The sequence below is a fragment of the Ciconia boyciana genome, chromosome 1 (assembly GCF_034638445.1).
Source record: "Ciconia boyciana chromosome 1, ASM3463844v1, whole genome shotgun sequence".
NCBI classification, from domain to species: Eukaryota; Metazoa; Chordata; class Aves; order Ciconiiformes; family Ciconiidae; genus Ciconia; species Ciconia boyciana.
Genome location: NC_132934.1, coordinates 62,256,268 through 62,271,242, shown reverse-complemented (window position 1 = coordinate 62,271,242; position 14,975 = coordinate 62,256,268). Strand labels below are relative to the sequence as shown.

Sequence of the window (14,975 nt, the reverse complement as noted above, 5' to 3'; positions counted from 1 at the left end):
CAGGACGAAGGCCTGTACTGCTAAGGGCTGGGCTGTGACTGTGGCTTCCGTGGGTGGAAGGCATGATGGTCCTCAAGGTGTGGTTGAAGAAAATGTCTGATGCTGTTTCCAGGTTCTGCAAGAATTTCCTTCCTCCTCACCTCCTCTGTCCCCAGCTGATACTAGCAGCTCACGTGGTGGGCTTGGACAAGAACTTAGCTATCAACTTTTATAAACAGAAACAAGGTCTTGTTGTGTTGGACATAAGAATAAATGCATGGTGATAAACCAAAATGTTTAAACATGCAAGTAGTAATCACAAATCTAGAGGAAGGTGAAAATGTCTTTAGAATGAATGCTTGAATTTCAGGTCATGGTTAAACACTCATTTTCAATGATAAGATATGTGGTGGGACAAAGATACATTTGCATATCTTTATTTGAAATTAAACCCTTTTTTTTTGTTTTTCCTAATGTTGTAGGTTGAGCAGATTGAGGAAGGAACTCCTGGAAGATTGAAAGTTATAGCCAAGTCCACAAAGGGGAACCAAATAATTGAAGGGGAATACAATACTGTGAGTCCTGGCTATCTACATAAAGAATGTGAAATAGCCTTCCATTTAATGTTAAGATTTTGTGGGGTGTTTTTATCCATAGTTTAGATTTTTTCAAATTATTTTTAATCATTACAATATGCTAATTACACACAATCAACAGGTAATTAATGTGACAAAAGTCCCAGAATCCATGGGCATGAGTCCCATGTGCCTTACCAGATCACTTGCATACTTTTGAAACCTGTTTTTTAGCCTAGGGATGTGGATGAACTTGGTCATGTGCAATCAGTTGCAGGATTTTTCCCCAGTGGGATACTTGTCATAAACTCTTAAGTAATGATTTATCATAACTTTCATAGTAACTAAAGCACGTTCTGGAGTTAGCACGAAACAATGGTCTGTGCAAGAGCTAAACAAACAGGTGTCATGTCTTCTCAAGACCTGTTGTTGACGGAGCATCTTCAGAAAAACAGCTAACGGCCTGTGGCAAGTCAGTCAGGGAACTTCATTACACACTTAAAACAGTAAAATTGCAGTGTGCAGGTATGCCATTATATGTTTGACTGTTTCCATCACCCCTCACCCCACTCATTTTCTTAGGCCTTGATGCTGAAAGGAAAAAAAAAAAGTTGCAAATAAAGTATTTGGAACTACTCAGAATGCATAAAGACAAGCATTTGCCAGCCTGGGATTTTAGACTGCAAATACTGTGTGCCAGTGACCTCATTTACCTGTACAGTGCATCAGTCATCCCATAACAAGGACATGCCTCAGTGCATCTGAGGGCTAATATTATGAGAAAGTTTAACAACAACAGTGCTGTTGTACAGTCTTGTAATACTATTTTTCCTGGTCCAGAGTAGTGAAAACTTTTTAGGTAGCAAATCAGTGCCAACTTTTCATTAAGAAAACTTCTGATTTCTTATTGCTACTACGTCTTTCACTGAAATGCCATCACTCCTCATAGAAGCTATGAGCTATGTGTGATGCCTTTTAAGACCTTAAGCTCTGAAGATCCGGCATGCTTAGTCATCTAAAAGACTTGAAACAGATCTCGGATTCCTTCAGACAGTTCTTAGCTGTCGTATGAGAAGCATTGTGTAGTTACCTGGGCAGTTGTCCAAGACTGCAAAGCACATAGCACTTTTCCTTGTGATAGTATAGGCTGGGACTTGTTTTGCTTATTAAGGTAGCCAAGTTGATAGGATGGGTAAGAATTTGGCCTGGTCTGTCCATCATTCTGAACAAATGTTCAAACAAATAATATTCAACAAATAATATTATTTGGCAGTGACTTGGCTGAGAGCCTATGTAAGTAAATTATAATTTCAGATCAAAACAAAGATTATTTTATGATTGTCGTGGTTTAGCCCCAGCCGGCAGCTAAGCACCACGCAGCCGCTCGCTCACTCCCCCCTGGTGGGATGGGGGAGAGAATCGGAAGAGCAAAAGTAAGAAAACTCAAGGGTTGAGATGAAGACAGTTTAATAGGTAAAACAAAAGCTGCGCACGCAAGCAAAGCAAAGCAAGGAATTCATTCACTACTTCCCATGGGCAGGCAGGTGTTCATCCATCTCCAGGAAAGCAGGGCTCCGTGACGCGTAATGGTTACTTGGGAAGACAAACGCCATCACTCTGAATGTGTCCCCTCCCTTCCTTCTTCTTCCCCAGCTTTATATACTGAGCATGACGCCATGTGGTATGGAATAGCCCTTTGGCCAGTTTGGATCAACTATCCTGGCTGTGTCCCCTCCCAGCTTCTTGTGCACCTGGCAGAGCACAGGAAGCTGAGAAGTCCTTGACTAGTGCAGCAACAACTAAAACATCTCTGTATTATCAACCCTGTTTTCAGCACAAATCCAAAACATAGCCCCATACCAGCCACTATAAAGAAAATTAACTCTATCTCAGCTGAAACCAGGACAATGATCTTTTTATTTGCCTAAGCATCTGAGTTTCCTTCCTGAAGAGCCCTTTCCTTGTGCAGCATTTTGGGGTCATCTGCTCTGGTAGGGATATGGTATAACACTTCAGTATAAAAGTGCGAGGAAATAAAATAAAGAATCTGACCCGAACCGATTTGTTTAGAATAGTCTTGGGGTATTTTTCCAGGGAAAGCTATTTGGCTGTATTTAATCTTATTATTAAAACCTTGGTATTGTTAGGTCATGGTGACGGTGTGGCTTGTCTTGAACTCTATGAATGTACAATGGGTAACAAACGTATTCATCTTAAAGTGACCAAGCCTTAGCTACTAATCCTTAGTATATAATGAAAATAATAGGTAGCCACATGCAGATGCACTTTTAAGGTTTTAAAAAATCAGTAACATGCATTGCTGTTTTGCAGGTGTTGCTAGCAATCGGAAGAGATGCATGCACAAGAAAAATTGGTTTAGACAAAGTTGGAGTGAAGATCAATGAAAAGTAAGGACAGATGTCTGTACACCACTGACTAGTGAGCTTGTGTCATTTACTATTGCAGTAGTAGCAGTGCATAGACATTGAAACGCTTTGAGGAGAAATTTGTTTCCTGTTTGTATACGCTTGGATAGCAGACTGTGTAGCAGATAGCTGCATTTTCTCCCATAGTACTGCCGCGTTTGCTTTTTTGATACTGAAATGTCAGTTCCTAAATGCTGGAAGTCAAAAGTGTCTGTTCCATTCCATCTAGGTTCACAGGTCAGTCTCAGCTTCTTCCAGTGACTGGCCTTTCTAGCATCTGTCAGTTGTTCCTTATACTCTTATTCCTGTCTCCTTTTTTTTCTCTCTACCACCTCTCAGGGCAGAGATCTGTTTGTTCATACAGGCTTTTAGTGTGGGGGGTTTTGTTTAAAATTTTAATGTAAATGCTACTATATGTTTATTTTGAAATATAAGGTCAAAGTAGCATTCCTTAAACTCGCAGTTGGAGTTGGTGATGTGTTTTAGTTTTTGAAGGAGTCTATTTCTTGCCTTAGAGCAACCCTTGGGAACAATCTGTCTCCTGTAGAGGAGCATGTTGTGTTTAATGTAGTGAGGTCGTTGCACCAGGGAGTGGAGCTATCGGTAACATTTTCAACATGGGTAACTAAAACATCTAGGCGTGTGGGGCCTAGAGGATGTTCCCGTTGAAGAAAAGACACAGGACCATGAATTTGACTTGGTAGCCTATGGAAAAACAGTGCAGAGGGCAGCTTATATATGAATGCAGTGACTGATGTTGCTGAAGGGAACTGTTGTGATGTTCTAAATAAGTGGAAATTTTGGTCCACTCAAAATTGTCAGACCCATGTTGTCTTGTAGAACAGTACACATCATCTTTCTGACATCAGGACACATATTACTAGCTTAATAGAATGAACTATAAAATTTTTAGCATAAACTGTATATTTGCTAACAAGACCAAAACTGAGGAAGTTGGATTTTAATACGGGAATCGCCGCTGGTCCCTCAAGTAACTGTGTGACTGTTTCTCTGTCCGTCTGATTAGGTTTCCCTGGTACGTATGTTTCCTGCAGTGATTACTGCACTATCTCATTTATTAATGAAGTGGGAAATATTAATAACTAAATACTTCCATTAGTTTAATACACTTATAGCTAAAAAGCTTGCTGGCTCTTCCTTAAGTAGAGTGTCTAACAGCTTGACCTGTCTCTGTGTAGAAGCCTGAAGGGTAAGTTTATAAAAACTGCTTCAGCCACTGGACTGGAATTTCAGGAGTGGAGAAATTCTTTTGTCCTGCAGCTTGAGTGGGAGAATGTGTCTTCCTGTCATTCCGCAAGGTTGCCAGTACACAGCTCAGCTGGTAGTAGAGGGTGTTTGAGGAAAGGATTTATGCCTCACCAAAGAATTGATTCAGGAGACGAATCGCAACTTCATGGGTTACCTCCTTATCCAGTGTGTAAATTCCTGTAGTTTTGGTCAAATTTGCACTACTTTACATTGTTGCCCAAGATTCTAAGATTGCGAATGACTTCTTTTCCTCGTACTTCAAATATGTGTCTTTCTCTTAAAGCTAAAGGGCCTGACTCCTGCAAGGTTATGTACCCCTCCAGTCTTCACAGCAGAACACTTAGATCTTTTTTCTTGTTAATTTAAATTACAGAACAGGAAAAATTCCTGTCAACGATGAGGAGCAAACAAACGTGCCGTATATCTATGCTGTTGGAGATATACTGCAGGACAAGCTGGAACTCACACCAGTGGCAATCCAGGCAGGAAGATTGTTAGTTCAAAGGCTTTATGCTGGGGCAACCACTAAGGTAAGGAACCAGTTGCCAGAAAACACTGTCATTGCTCTACTTCTAAGTGCAGAGGACAAGTCTGCTTGTTCATGGAAAACTCAGTAGGCTTTTAAGGATTGGCTTTGATGATAACTTTAATTTCCCCCTTGCAAAGATATTACTGCAGATATGTTCTGCTAATTGTGTAGGATGAAATTAATACCTTGTGGATTAAGCAGTAGTCTCTTTTTTTCCTATTAAGAGATTTTATTTTTCTCTCAGAGTATAATGATAATAAAATTAACTGAGATCATTTAACTTGTTTGTAACTCTACCGCCTTCCCTAAAAGTCAGCAATCATTCTCATCCTATTAAATGCTTTAACTCTAATTCATAGGCAGTTTACTAAACCTACCTACGGTCCCTAAATAGAGTGTAAAAGGGGTTTGTGGTGCTCTTCATTTTCAACGTTATTTCCACTAATTTTTTCACTTCTCATCCGTATGTTTTCAATGTAATACATAGCTCTGCTTATAATTGGATATAGACACAAGGGAAGATCAAATGTACCAATAAGTCAGCACGTACTTATGCTTGAGATGTTGAGTCCATCAATTCAGTGTTTGTTTCATACTATTGCAGCTATAGGTTTCAGTCAAGTTTATGCTAGTCCAAATAGAAATAACATGGGTACTCATTTACACCTTATCTTTAAACCAGGAGGAAGGGAGAGTGCCTTTAAAGAACTGTTATCCAAGCACCATTGATGTGAGTGCTTGTCTCACCTTCATAACCATAGGGCATAAGCATAAAGGTTTTTCTCTTTCAGAGCCTGCTGTATTCATATCAAGTTCAGCTGTCGGTCAGATTTAGAGCTTGATTGAGTTGTTTATTGTAGGTTGGCAGGTATTGCAGTAACAGAATTCTGAATCAGTGTGCATAAAGTCATTACATCAGCCAGGCAACGTTAAGAAAACCGTAGCTGGAGCCAGAATTTTTTTCCTGCTGCAATACTATGGATATGTCTTAATCTACATTTTATGCCAGATAACTGTCTCTCTAGGTATGGAAATCCGTAGGCTGCCAAAGAAAGCATCATCTCTTTCAGCGAATCCAAGAAATGAGTAACTACTTAGATGGGATCCTGGCTTACATTACTGTTGTAACAAATCTGGAAAGGGTGATTGTATGAAACATAATGAAGCGTTATGGATAGGTGAGGAAAGAATGGTAAGCAGTATCTTAGTTGATCCCCAGTCACAAAGGAGATTAATTGGAGTTGAAATCCATAGAAATTAAAATTACTAGAAGTTAAATAGAGCTGACAGGCCTGCTAGTCTGCTATGGCAGAATGACTAATTTGGTGGATATAGGGAGAGCAGTGGATTTTGTTTACTTTGACTCTAGTAAAGGCTTTTGACACTGTCTCCCATAACATTCTCATAGACAAACCGATGACGTACAGGCTAGATAAGTGGACAGTGAGGTGGATTGAGAACTGGCTGAACTGCCAGGCTTAAAGGGCTATGACCAGCATTGCAAAGACCAACTGGAGGCCGGTCACTAGGGATGTGCCACAGGGCTGGATACTCAGTCCCGTACTGTTTAACATCTTCATTAATGATCTGGATGATGAGACAGAGTGCACCCTCAGCAAGTTTGCAGATGATGACTGGGGGGAAGTGACTGATGCACCCGATGGTTGTGCTTTCACTCAGAGGGACCTCGTCAGGCTGGAGAAATGGGGTGACAGGAATCTCACAGAGTTCGGCAAGGACAAGTGCAGAGTCCTGCGCCTGGGGAGGTGTAACCCCATGCACCAGCACAGGCTGGGGACCCACCAGCTGGAAAGCAGCTGTGCAGGGAAAGCCTCGGGAGGTCTGAAGGACAAGTTGACTGTGAGCCAGCAATGTACACTCATGGCAAAGAAGGCAGTGACATCCTGGGCTGCATCCTGCAGATGCATCCTGGCAAAGCATTGCCAGCAGGTAGAGGGAAGAGACCTTTTTCCCTCCACTTGGCTCTGGTGAGACAGGTTTGGATTTTGTGTCCAGTTTTGGGCGCCCCAGTACAAGAAGGACAGGGCAAGTCCAGCAAAGGGCCGTAACTATGATTAAAGGACTGGAGCATCTGGCACATGAGGAGAGGTGGAGACAGCTTGGAATTTTTATACCCTGCAGAAGAGATGGCTTGCTTGGCTCTTATATCAATGTGTATTTATACCTGATGGTAAGGAGTAAAGAAGATGGAGCCAGACTCCTTTCAGTGGTATAAATTGCAAGGACAAAAGGCAATGGATTCAAACTGAAACACAGAAAAAATATATTTAAACGTAAGAAAAAACTTCTTTACAGTGAGGGTGGTCAGGCCCAGAGGTTGCCCAGGGACAGAACCTCTAGAACACTGTAAAGGTCCAGTGAAGTCAGGGGTTAGTGTTTGCCTCTCATGGTATGTGATAAGGCACACAGTATCAGCTCTAGTTCTAGCTGTCCCCTCCCCCAAATGGCTGCAGTTCATGTCTTCGGTTCTTTGGCATCACCTAGGCCACAGCTGATAAAAAAGATGATGGGTTTTGATGGTGGTGTTGTCTTTGCAGCATTCACAGCTAAAAATAGCATGCTTTGTAGAGGCAGTTGCACAGTCTACTTTTTATCTGTTTTACAAATGTACCAGACCTTTGATCTGGTACATTTTTAAAACAGGGCACTGAATTTCCTCTTCCTTTTAATCTGTGCATGTTAATGTCAGTGTGGGTTTAAATTGTCTTTCTGTTCTTGCTCTAGTTAACGCCTCTGAGAGGGACAACACCACAACTGTAGTTTAATTTAAAACAATTCTTTTTATTAAAAAAAAAAAGTAGCTTTCAGAATTCTGAATAACCCAACTTCTCTTCCTGTCTGAGCTTCAGACTGCTGAATCTTTACCCGTTGTGCTGATTTTATTACTGATGTTGTGTGATTTTATTTTTTTTTTTTAATTTGTTTTGAATGCCACACAGTGTGACTATGTGAATGTTCCAACCACTGTATTCACTCCTTTGGAGTATGGAGCCTGTGGGTATTCTGAAGAGACTGCAGTGGAGAAGTTTGGGGAGGAAAACATTGAGGTAAATGCCTTAGTTTCATCTGGATTTTAAGTTCCCTATTTGTAATTTAAAATAATGTTAAGAGTCAAATAAAACAGCATTCTGTGTTCTGATGTAAGGGCAGGAGGTGACTAGGTACATTTTTGTCTTCCTTGGCAGTTCCTAGACATGTTATAAAAATAGTCCCCAATTCCGATACCTCTGGTTGCAAATACGTTCTATTTTTGGCAAACAGGGCTTGAAGGTGGAATATTTGGTTTTAAAAAAAAGGTTTCTTTGTGTCTGCAAATGCTTCAGGATACATTAAAGCTGGTTATGTGTTGGAAGCAATACATTGGTTTTAATGTCAAAGTGGAGCTTTTTGTAGCTACCGTGTGGCAAATTCCTTGCCATGGTGACTTTTACTTTATAAAGCCAAATGTTATGCTTATTTTTCCTGTTTATTTTGACTATGGAAGGAGATATGTGCTTAATTTTACTCAGATGAGTGATCCCTTTTCATTCACTGGGATTCATTCACTGGTCAAGAGTGAAATTAGACCTATGTAAGCACTTAGTGCCTAAGGCTGTTCTTACGAAATACTGTACAGACCATGTTACCGAAAGTGTGAGGGGAGGGAGTCTGACAATAGACTGAAATTTTATGTCCTATGAAGATCACTTGAGGAGCATTATTTGGGGAAATAAGCAGATAAGTGGTCGTTTATAAAGTTGAGAACTTGTCTCCCTGTTAGTTTTGTCAATTAAATTTTTTGACTTGGACTGCGGAGAAAAGAAGTAAATACGACTTAAAATGGCAGTGTGTCAAGTACTGTTAACCTGACTACAAGACAGGGGTTTAAATTCTGTTCTCCCCACAAAGTTTGTATATACACAGTCAAATTTTTGTTACTGAGTCAAATTCTTGCTGTTACGTGTGTAACACTGGACCTTTGTTTGTGGAAAATGTACTTTTTCGTTTTCATTCCATTTCATTCCATTCCAAAGCCATTTTTTAAAATACGGATGCAGAAGCATTTGTATTGTGGCTCAGTCCTGATTTAATTTAGTCTGACCTCTCTCTCATGTCACCGTATTGGCTTTTGCAAGCTTCAGTAGGATTATTGAGTTGCATCTGTCATTCAGACCTGTTAAATTTCAGTTTCAGATAACGATGCTTATAAATGCTTTGTAACCCCATTAATATGAAAAAACATTGAACTGTCTCTCCTAGTTTGTGAAGGGACATACTTTTATTGGAGTTGTGATCAATTAAAAACTTCTTTCAAATAGTAATCAATTTGTGGTTAGCTTGTAATGAGAGCTGTTGAGAGTTCGGGGTAGAACTGTGCCTCAAAACACCCCGTCATTTTCTGAAATACATACTATACAGGTGGGTGAGCAGCCTTGTTTGCAGTTAGGAATCTGTCCAGTGATGTTGGCTGGGGCAGAGAGAAGAATGTGGTTTTGGTTTTATTTTTTTTTAAATGTAATTTCCGTTTTGCAGTGATACATAATCTAAGCGAGCATGCAAAAAGCATGCCCTCATCTCTCCTAAACCAAGGCTCTGAGGCTATTTCTTCCCTTTTTCTGGTCTGAGAAATATTTTTTAATTCATCCTGGGTAGAGCCAGAGACAATACAGCCTTCTGTGAGGGAAGCTTGTATTTGTCTAGTTTAATTGAGAGTATGGTGAATTGCATTCTGGAAGTGTAATACACTTATGGCTTCTTTTTTTTTAATTATTGGATGACACTAGTGCTTGTTTTGTAGAGGGTTCCTTCTTTAGCTTTCATCAAGGGGAAAGAATCTCACACTGATTTCAAGTATTCCAAATTCTACGTGCATGGCTGATTGCTAATGAAGAGTTACTAGTTAACGGTTCATCCTTGTGCTGCATCACAATTGTTGAAAGTTTTTACATGTGTGATTTCCAAAAGCAATTGCAGTTAGTAGTAAAGCTCCACCTTTGGAGGTAGATGAGGCAAATTTAAGATAATCTGGCAGTTTTTGGAAGATCATGCTCTCTGCTGTGAAATTACACAACTTTTTTTTTTTTTTTTTTGACCTGTTGTATTTCCAGGTGTACCATAGTCATTTCTGGCCACTGGAATGGACTGTGCCATCCAGAGACAACAACAAATGCTATGCGAAGATAATTTGCAATATTCAAGATAATGTAAGTGCATCTTTCCTTCCAGGGAAAACAGCAACTATATGTTCATTACAGGGACTGTTGATACCACAGCTATAAATAGGTTCTTTTTAACAAATTAAAAATTAATTTAAATGTTTCTACCTTTTGAAATTTAATAAATATTAATAGTGATGCAATACTTTTGTTTATACAAAAATGGCCCTCGGTAAAATAGAAAATTCTGTTGTTGCCATTGGTATATGGTGGTACTTCATATATGTAAAATAAGAAGTAGAGATCCGTAAAACTGTCCATTGACTTTGAAAAGTGAACGAATCAATGTATGTAAAAATGGTTAGAAGTCTTACGTGTTTATCTTATTCTCCCGTCCCCAAACTGGGAGATTCTTTTCTGGGAGAGTCTTCTCTCTGAAACTGAGGTCACTCAGAAGCCGTCACAACTTGTAACCTCTGCAAATCCACATGTGTCTGTAAAACTCTTGAGCTGATTCTAACAGGATTAATGTATCTTGCCTGCACAAATCTCATTTAGGGTGATAATGCCAGGATTATCTGGCATTGGACTAGGTTAAAACTTCCTGGCTATGGAAATGTACAGTACTTTCTGAAGCACAAGCACAATTACTAATTGGTCAAAAGAATTAGTATGCCCCCCTCTGATCATAATTGTTTAATAAAAATTTAGTTGATTTTCATAATATGAATTATGAAAAATAATAGGCTGCAAAGATGTATTCCTGTTAAGACAGGGGCATGGAGTTATCAGTCCTAATAAAATTTTGGATCTACTTTATCTGTTTTCTTTTATCATGAGACAGAGATTTATCTTACTGCAGTCTTTCTAAGCATCACATCACCATTTTGTAAGATTTGAAAACCTGTCTGATTTTGCCCATCTCCCCTTTCTGGAGGAGTTTGCACTAGTGTGGAAGCTATTTTGGAACCCACAGTTATGTTCCTAATCCAAAGGTACTTAAGAAAATGAAAAGGCTTAATGGTGATTTAAAGTGTTTCATTAATTTGTTTCCATTCCTTGTCCTGAAAATTGAGAATGTGTTTAAACATCTAGAGGTAGAGCTGAAAGTTAGCCTGGATGAAAAATGTGTTCAGTAACTAAAACTGTAGTTACCCCAGGTTTTTTACTATGGTTTTATTTTTACATATGTACATATTTTTAAAGGAAAATAAGGATAATTCCATTTTAGTTATTACCTAATTATAGCTTTTCTTATTTAAATAAACCCCGTGGTAAATCTCAGTCCTCAGGTTTACTGAAAGAAAAATTACCTTTCAGTGTACTGAGTATCCACACTGCCTTGTATGTGATGTTTAGCAGTAGAAGCAGATAACTTTTGATACCCAACTGGGCTACATCTATGCTCAGCAAAATCTGATTAATGCCCTGAAAGCCACTGAAGCCCACAGCAGTTAGCATTTGCTAAAGGAGGCTTGCTTTTCTTAGAGAAGCAAGCTTTTCTTTAAGAAAAGCAGGTCAAGTCAGTACTTGTGTTGAGTGTCTGCTGAGAATATATGTGCAGTTTGACGTATTTTGCAATTGAACAGTAGTATAGATGTGAGAAGTGTGAAGTAATAGTATCTTCCTTGTAACTGGATGTCTTTCAGTTTGTTTTGCCAGTCTCTAGGTATATTCTCTCCCAATGACACTGAACACTGCAACAAGAGCAGTCGTCAGTTTAGTTACAGTGCACCTCTTGCTACATCTGTTAGCTGAACCTTTAGCTTGTGTCCCTTTCCTGTAAGCAGCTATCAAACTGAAATTTCTTCAGTAGACACACACCATGCGCCCACTCAGCATAGGCCCTGATGTTGCAAACCTTTGTGCAAGGTGCTCATCTTTACTTAGGCAAGCAGCCTGTTGAAATGAGTGGAATAGCTTGCCTGAGTAAAATTTATATGCGTGTTTGTAACTTGGACATACACTGTAATCAAACATAGACCATGGTGTGTGTTAAATTTGTATGCTGTTCATGTAAACAGAGGACTCCTGCACAAAACTTTGTAAGGAAGCTGATTCTTGAGTTCTTAGTTGAATCTTTTCCTTTTTGGAGAGAGAACAAAATTATACCCACTCTCCCCCATCTGTTGGTGCTAATGATAGTTCACATTTGTGTGGTTACATTAATTTGTGGTATGTTTTATGAACTGATGAAATTATGTACCCTGAGTAAGAAAATCTTACATGTTATCAAAAGAGAACTGAATGCATGACTGTGCTTGTATTTGATTACCTTTGGTATTTAGGAGAGAGTCATCGGTTTCCATGTCCTTGGTCCAAATGCTGGAGAAGTCACCCAAGGGTTTGCAGCTGCTATTAAATGTGGGTTGACAAAAGAACAGCTGGACAGCACCATAGGAATTCATCCTGTCTGTGCAGAGGTTTGTATATGAATATATACATAAAGCTGAGATATATACCTCATATCTCAGCTTTCATAGTATTCTGGGCTAAGGTGTTGGAAATCTGAATAGCAGAGCTCTACTAAAGAGGTCAGAATTTGAGGGAATGTAGGAGGGACGGAAGGACAGGAAATTATCTGTTTTTAATATTTAGAAATCTAGCATTTAGGTTTAATTGGGGATTATTTTTTTGTGTGTGTGTGTTCATTTGTGTGTTGATGTGTGTTCATGTTTATGGTCTCTCCTAATCCAGTGCTCCCTCTACTGGGAAGTATAGAATTTTCCTCCCACTCAAAGATCCATTTATCAAGGCTTCAAATACTATTTCTGCTAAAGTGGTTGTCAAAACTAATTTTTTTTAGATATGTGTACTCAAAATAGGCTTATAAACTGGTGCTATGGAAGGAGACCAGCTACATGACAATTGTTTCTATTAAATTCTACCCTTTTAAAGATCTCTCCTTTACTCTCTAGGACTTCACTTTTGAAGTGCACAAGGCCACACAACCATTTTTTTCTTGTGTTTGTCTTGTAGTTCCTCTTTAATGAAGAGCTTAATTTTCTCTAGTGGGTGGAGGACAGCTCCTCCCAGGTATAAATCAGAGATACTCCACTGATTTTAGTAGTATTAGGACCAGTTATATCAGCTGAGGATCCCTGCAAAAACTGTGTATCGCCTTTGTAGGTCTTTGTACAGAATCTGTGTTTTTACCTGCATGTGTTAGCTACAAAGTTTAATAAAGAGCACCAGGACGGTGGTCTGCAGAAGTGAAGTCCGCTTCTCTTGTTCTGTGTTTCCAAAGTGATACAGTATAAGCAATATAATATGAACTCCATTAATGGAATGGACTGCTAGTGATCTGAATCATCTTCAGAGCATCTGCAATACAGATTCTGGGGTTTTTTTTCTGTAGTATCATCTAATGGTGTTCTTGGAAGTCCTTGAAGAGGGGTAGCAGGTCCTTACCTTACCAGGGGCCCTGTGGAGGGGGAACTCTGAGTGAGGCATTCAAACCTGTGAACTCAAGCAGGATATTAGCATATGCAGTGTGAAGAGAGGATGATAGTCATAATTTATTCTGGACATCTGAGCTGCTAAAATTGAAACTAAATAGAATGATGATTAGACATAATTTAGGGAGGTAATTTCAGATAATCATATTTGTTTGAGTGGGGGAGGAAGAAATTGGCTCAGGAGAAATACACTATTTAAAAGCTCCAGGGAACAGCAATCATTTTTAGTGCCAGTCTTCAAAAGGTTTTTTTAATGCCTGTTACTTAATTTAATCTCTTCAGCAGTAAACAAAAATCAAAGTGCAAGATGGTACTCTTTGATTAAAAAAATGCTTAAAAATTGTTTGGAATTTGAGGACTGCACATATCTGGATGAATAGAATGATGGATAATATCGTCATTATTTTTATCTTACATCCATGTAAAAACTAAGGAAAATGAAGTCTGATCTGAGCAGGAAAGGGACAGCGTTGCAGGGTCAAATGCTGACATCTTCACTGGCATTAGTGCTAATTCATTACTCGGAGAGTCTCCTGTGGGTCCCATTTCTCCCTGCTTACACATTAGAGACAGATTTCACTTCTTTTATTTGAGCAGCATTTTATTCTGTAGAAAGCCTGAACTCCGAATGGAATTTCTTGCAAGGCAAAGTACAAATAAGTGCGAGCACAGATTGGTAGGACCTCAGAGAATTACCTCGCAGCCTAGACTGTACTGCACTGCTTGAAATACAGGCGTGTATAATTGAGCATCTGTGATGAAGAGAAAGTGTCTTCTGAAAGCTGGAATGATTCTTTGAGTTAGCTAATGATGGCTTTCCAGTCATTGGATCTAAGGTTTTGTCTTCACTGGAATAACTAGCAAGTTCTGTCAAAAAACTTGTGTTTCCAGTAATTATTAAATGACTCCCAGCTGGCTTACTGGAGTTGGGGAGCGGTGTGGTCCCCGCAGCCATTGGAACTGGCTAGTGCACACAGAGCTTGCAATCAGGCTGAGAAGAAAGCAGATAAATTTTGCACTTTTTAATCTTTGTCTTTCAAAGTGAAATAATAATAAATGTTGTCAGTCTGTGGATCAGAACTGAAGAGTTAGAAACCCTGTCTCAAGCCATGCATGATGGTTTAAATATATTGCTGTTCTTCTGCCATATATAGTAGACATGCGTTGTCTATATTGCTATTCTTCTGCCATATATAGTAGACATGCATTTGTCTTCCTGATTTGTGTGTAATGCTTTACATGCTTATAGAAAGTGGAAGAGGTATATCATTTATTGATGCTGTTCTCTGAAGAGCTGCTAGCAGCCTTAATGCAGCAAAGCTTCTACTTAGAGTACTGTAGGGCTTTCAGATCCCCATTATCTTTAGACACTTCAGTGTTATTTGCATAACTGAAATGTGTATATACTTTATTCTGTGCTAAGTTTATTCTTCCTGAGAGATGGCTTTGATGATAGCTAATTATTGCAACTTTGAACCATTTAGATAGAAGTGGTTTTGATTTCCTTTTTTCCTTTCTATATTGTATCTATGCAAAACTATGCAATTATTTGCATAGTAAAGTTCTAATATTAAGCAAGGTTT

General features: G+C 39.1%; 1 protein-coding gene across 7 annotated transcripts in view; it reads left to right on the top strand.

The window, feature by feature from the left end:
* TXNRD1 (thioredoxin reductase 1) overlaps window positions 1-14,975 on the top strand; it is a 54,745-nt gene that overhangs the window by 37,958 nt on the left and 1,812 nt on the right. For all 7 annotated transcript variants that reach the window (XM_072871136.1, XM_072871126.1, XM_072871161.1 and 4 more), the window contains 6 exons: window positions 462-554; window positions 2,886-2,962; window positions 4,623-4,779; window positions 7,739-7,846; window positions 9,887-9,982; window positions 12,223-12,357. In XM_072871136.1, the coding sequence (XP_072727237.1) occupies window positions 462-554; window positions 2,886-2,962; window positions 4,623-4,779; window positions 7,739-7,846; window positions 9,887-9,982; window positions 12,223-12,357 (666 nt within the window). The remainder of the gene's footprint in view (window positions 1-461; window positions 555-2,885; window positions 2,963-4,622; window positions 4,780-7,738; window positions 7,847-9,886; window positions 9,983-12,222; window positions 12,358-14,975) is intronic.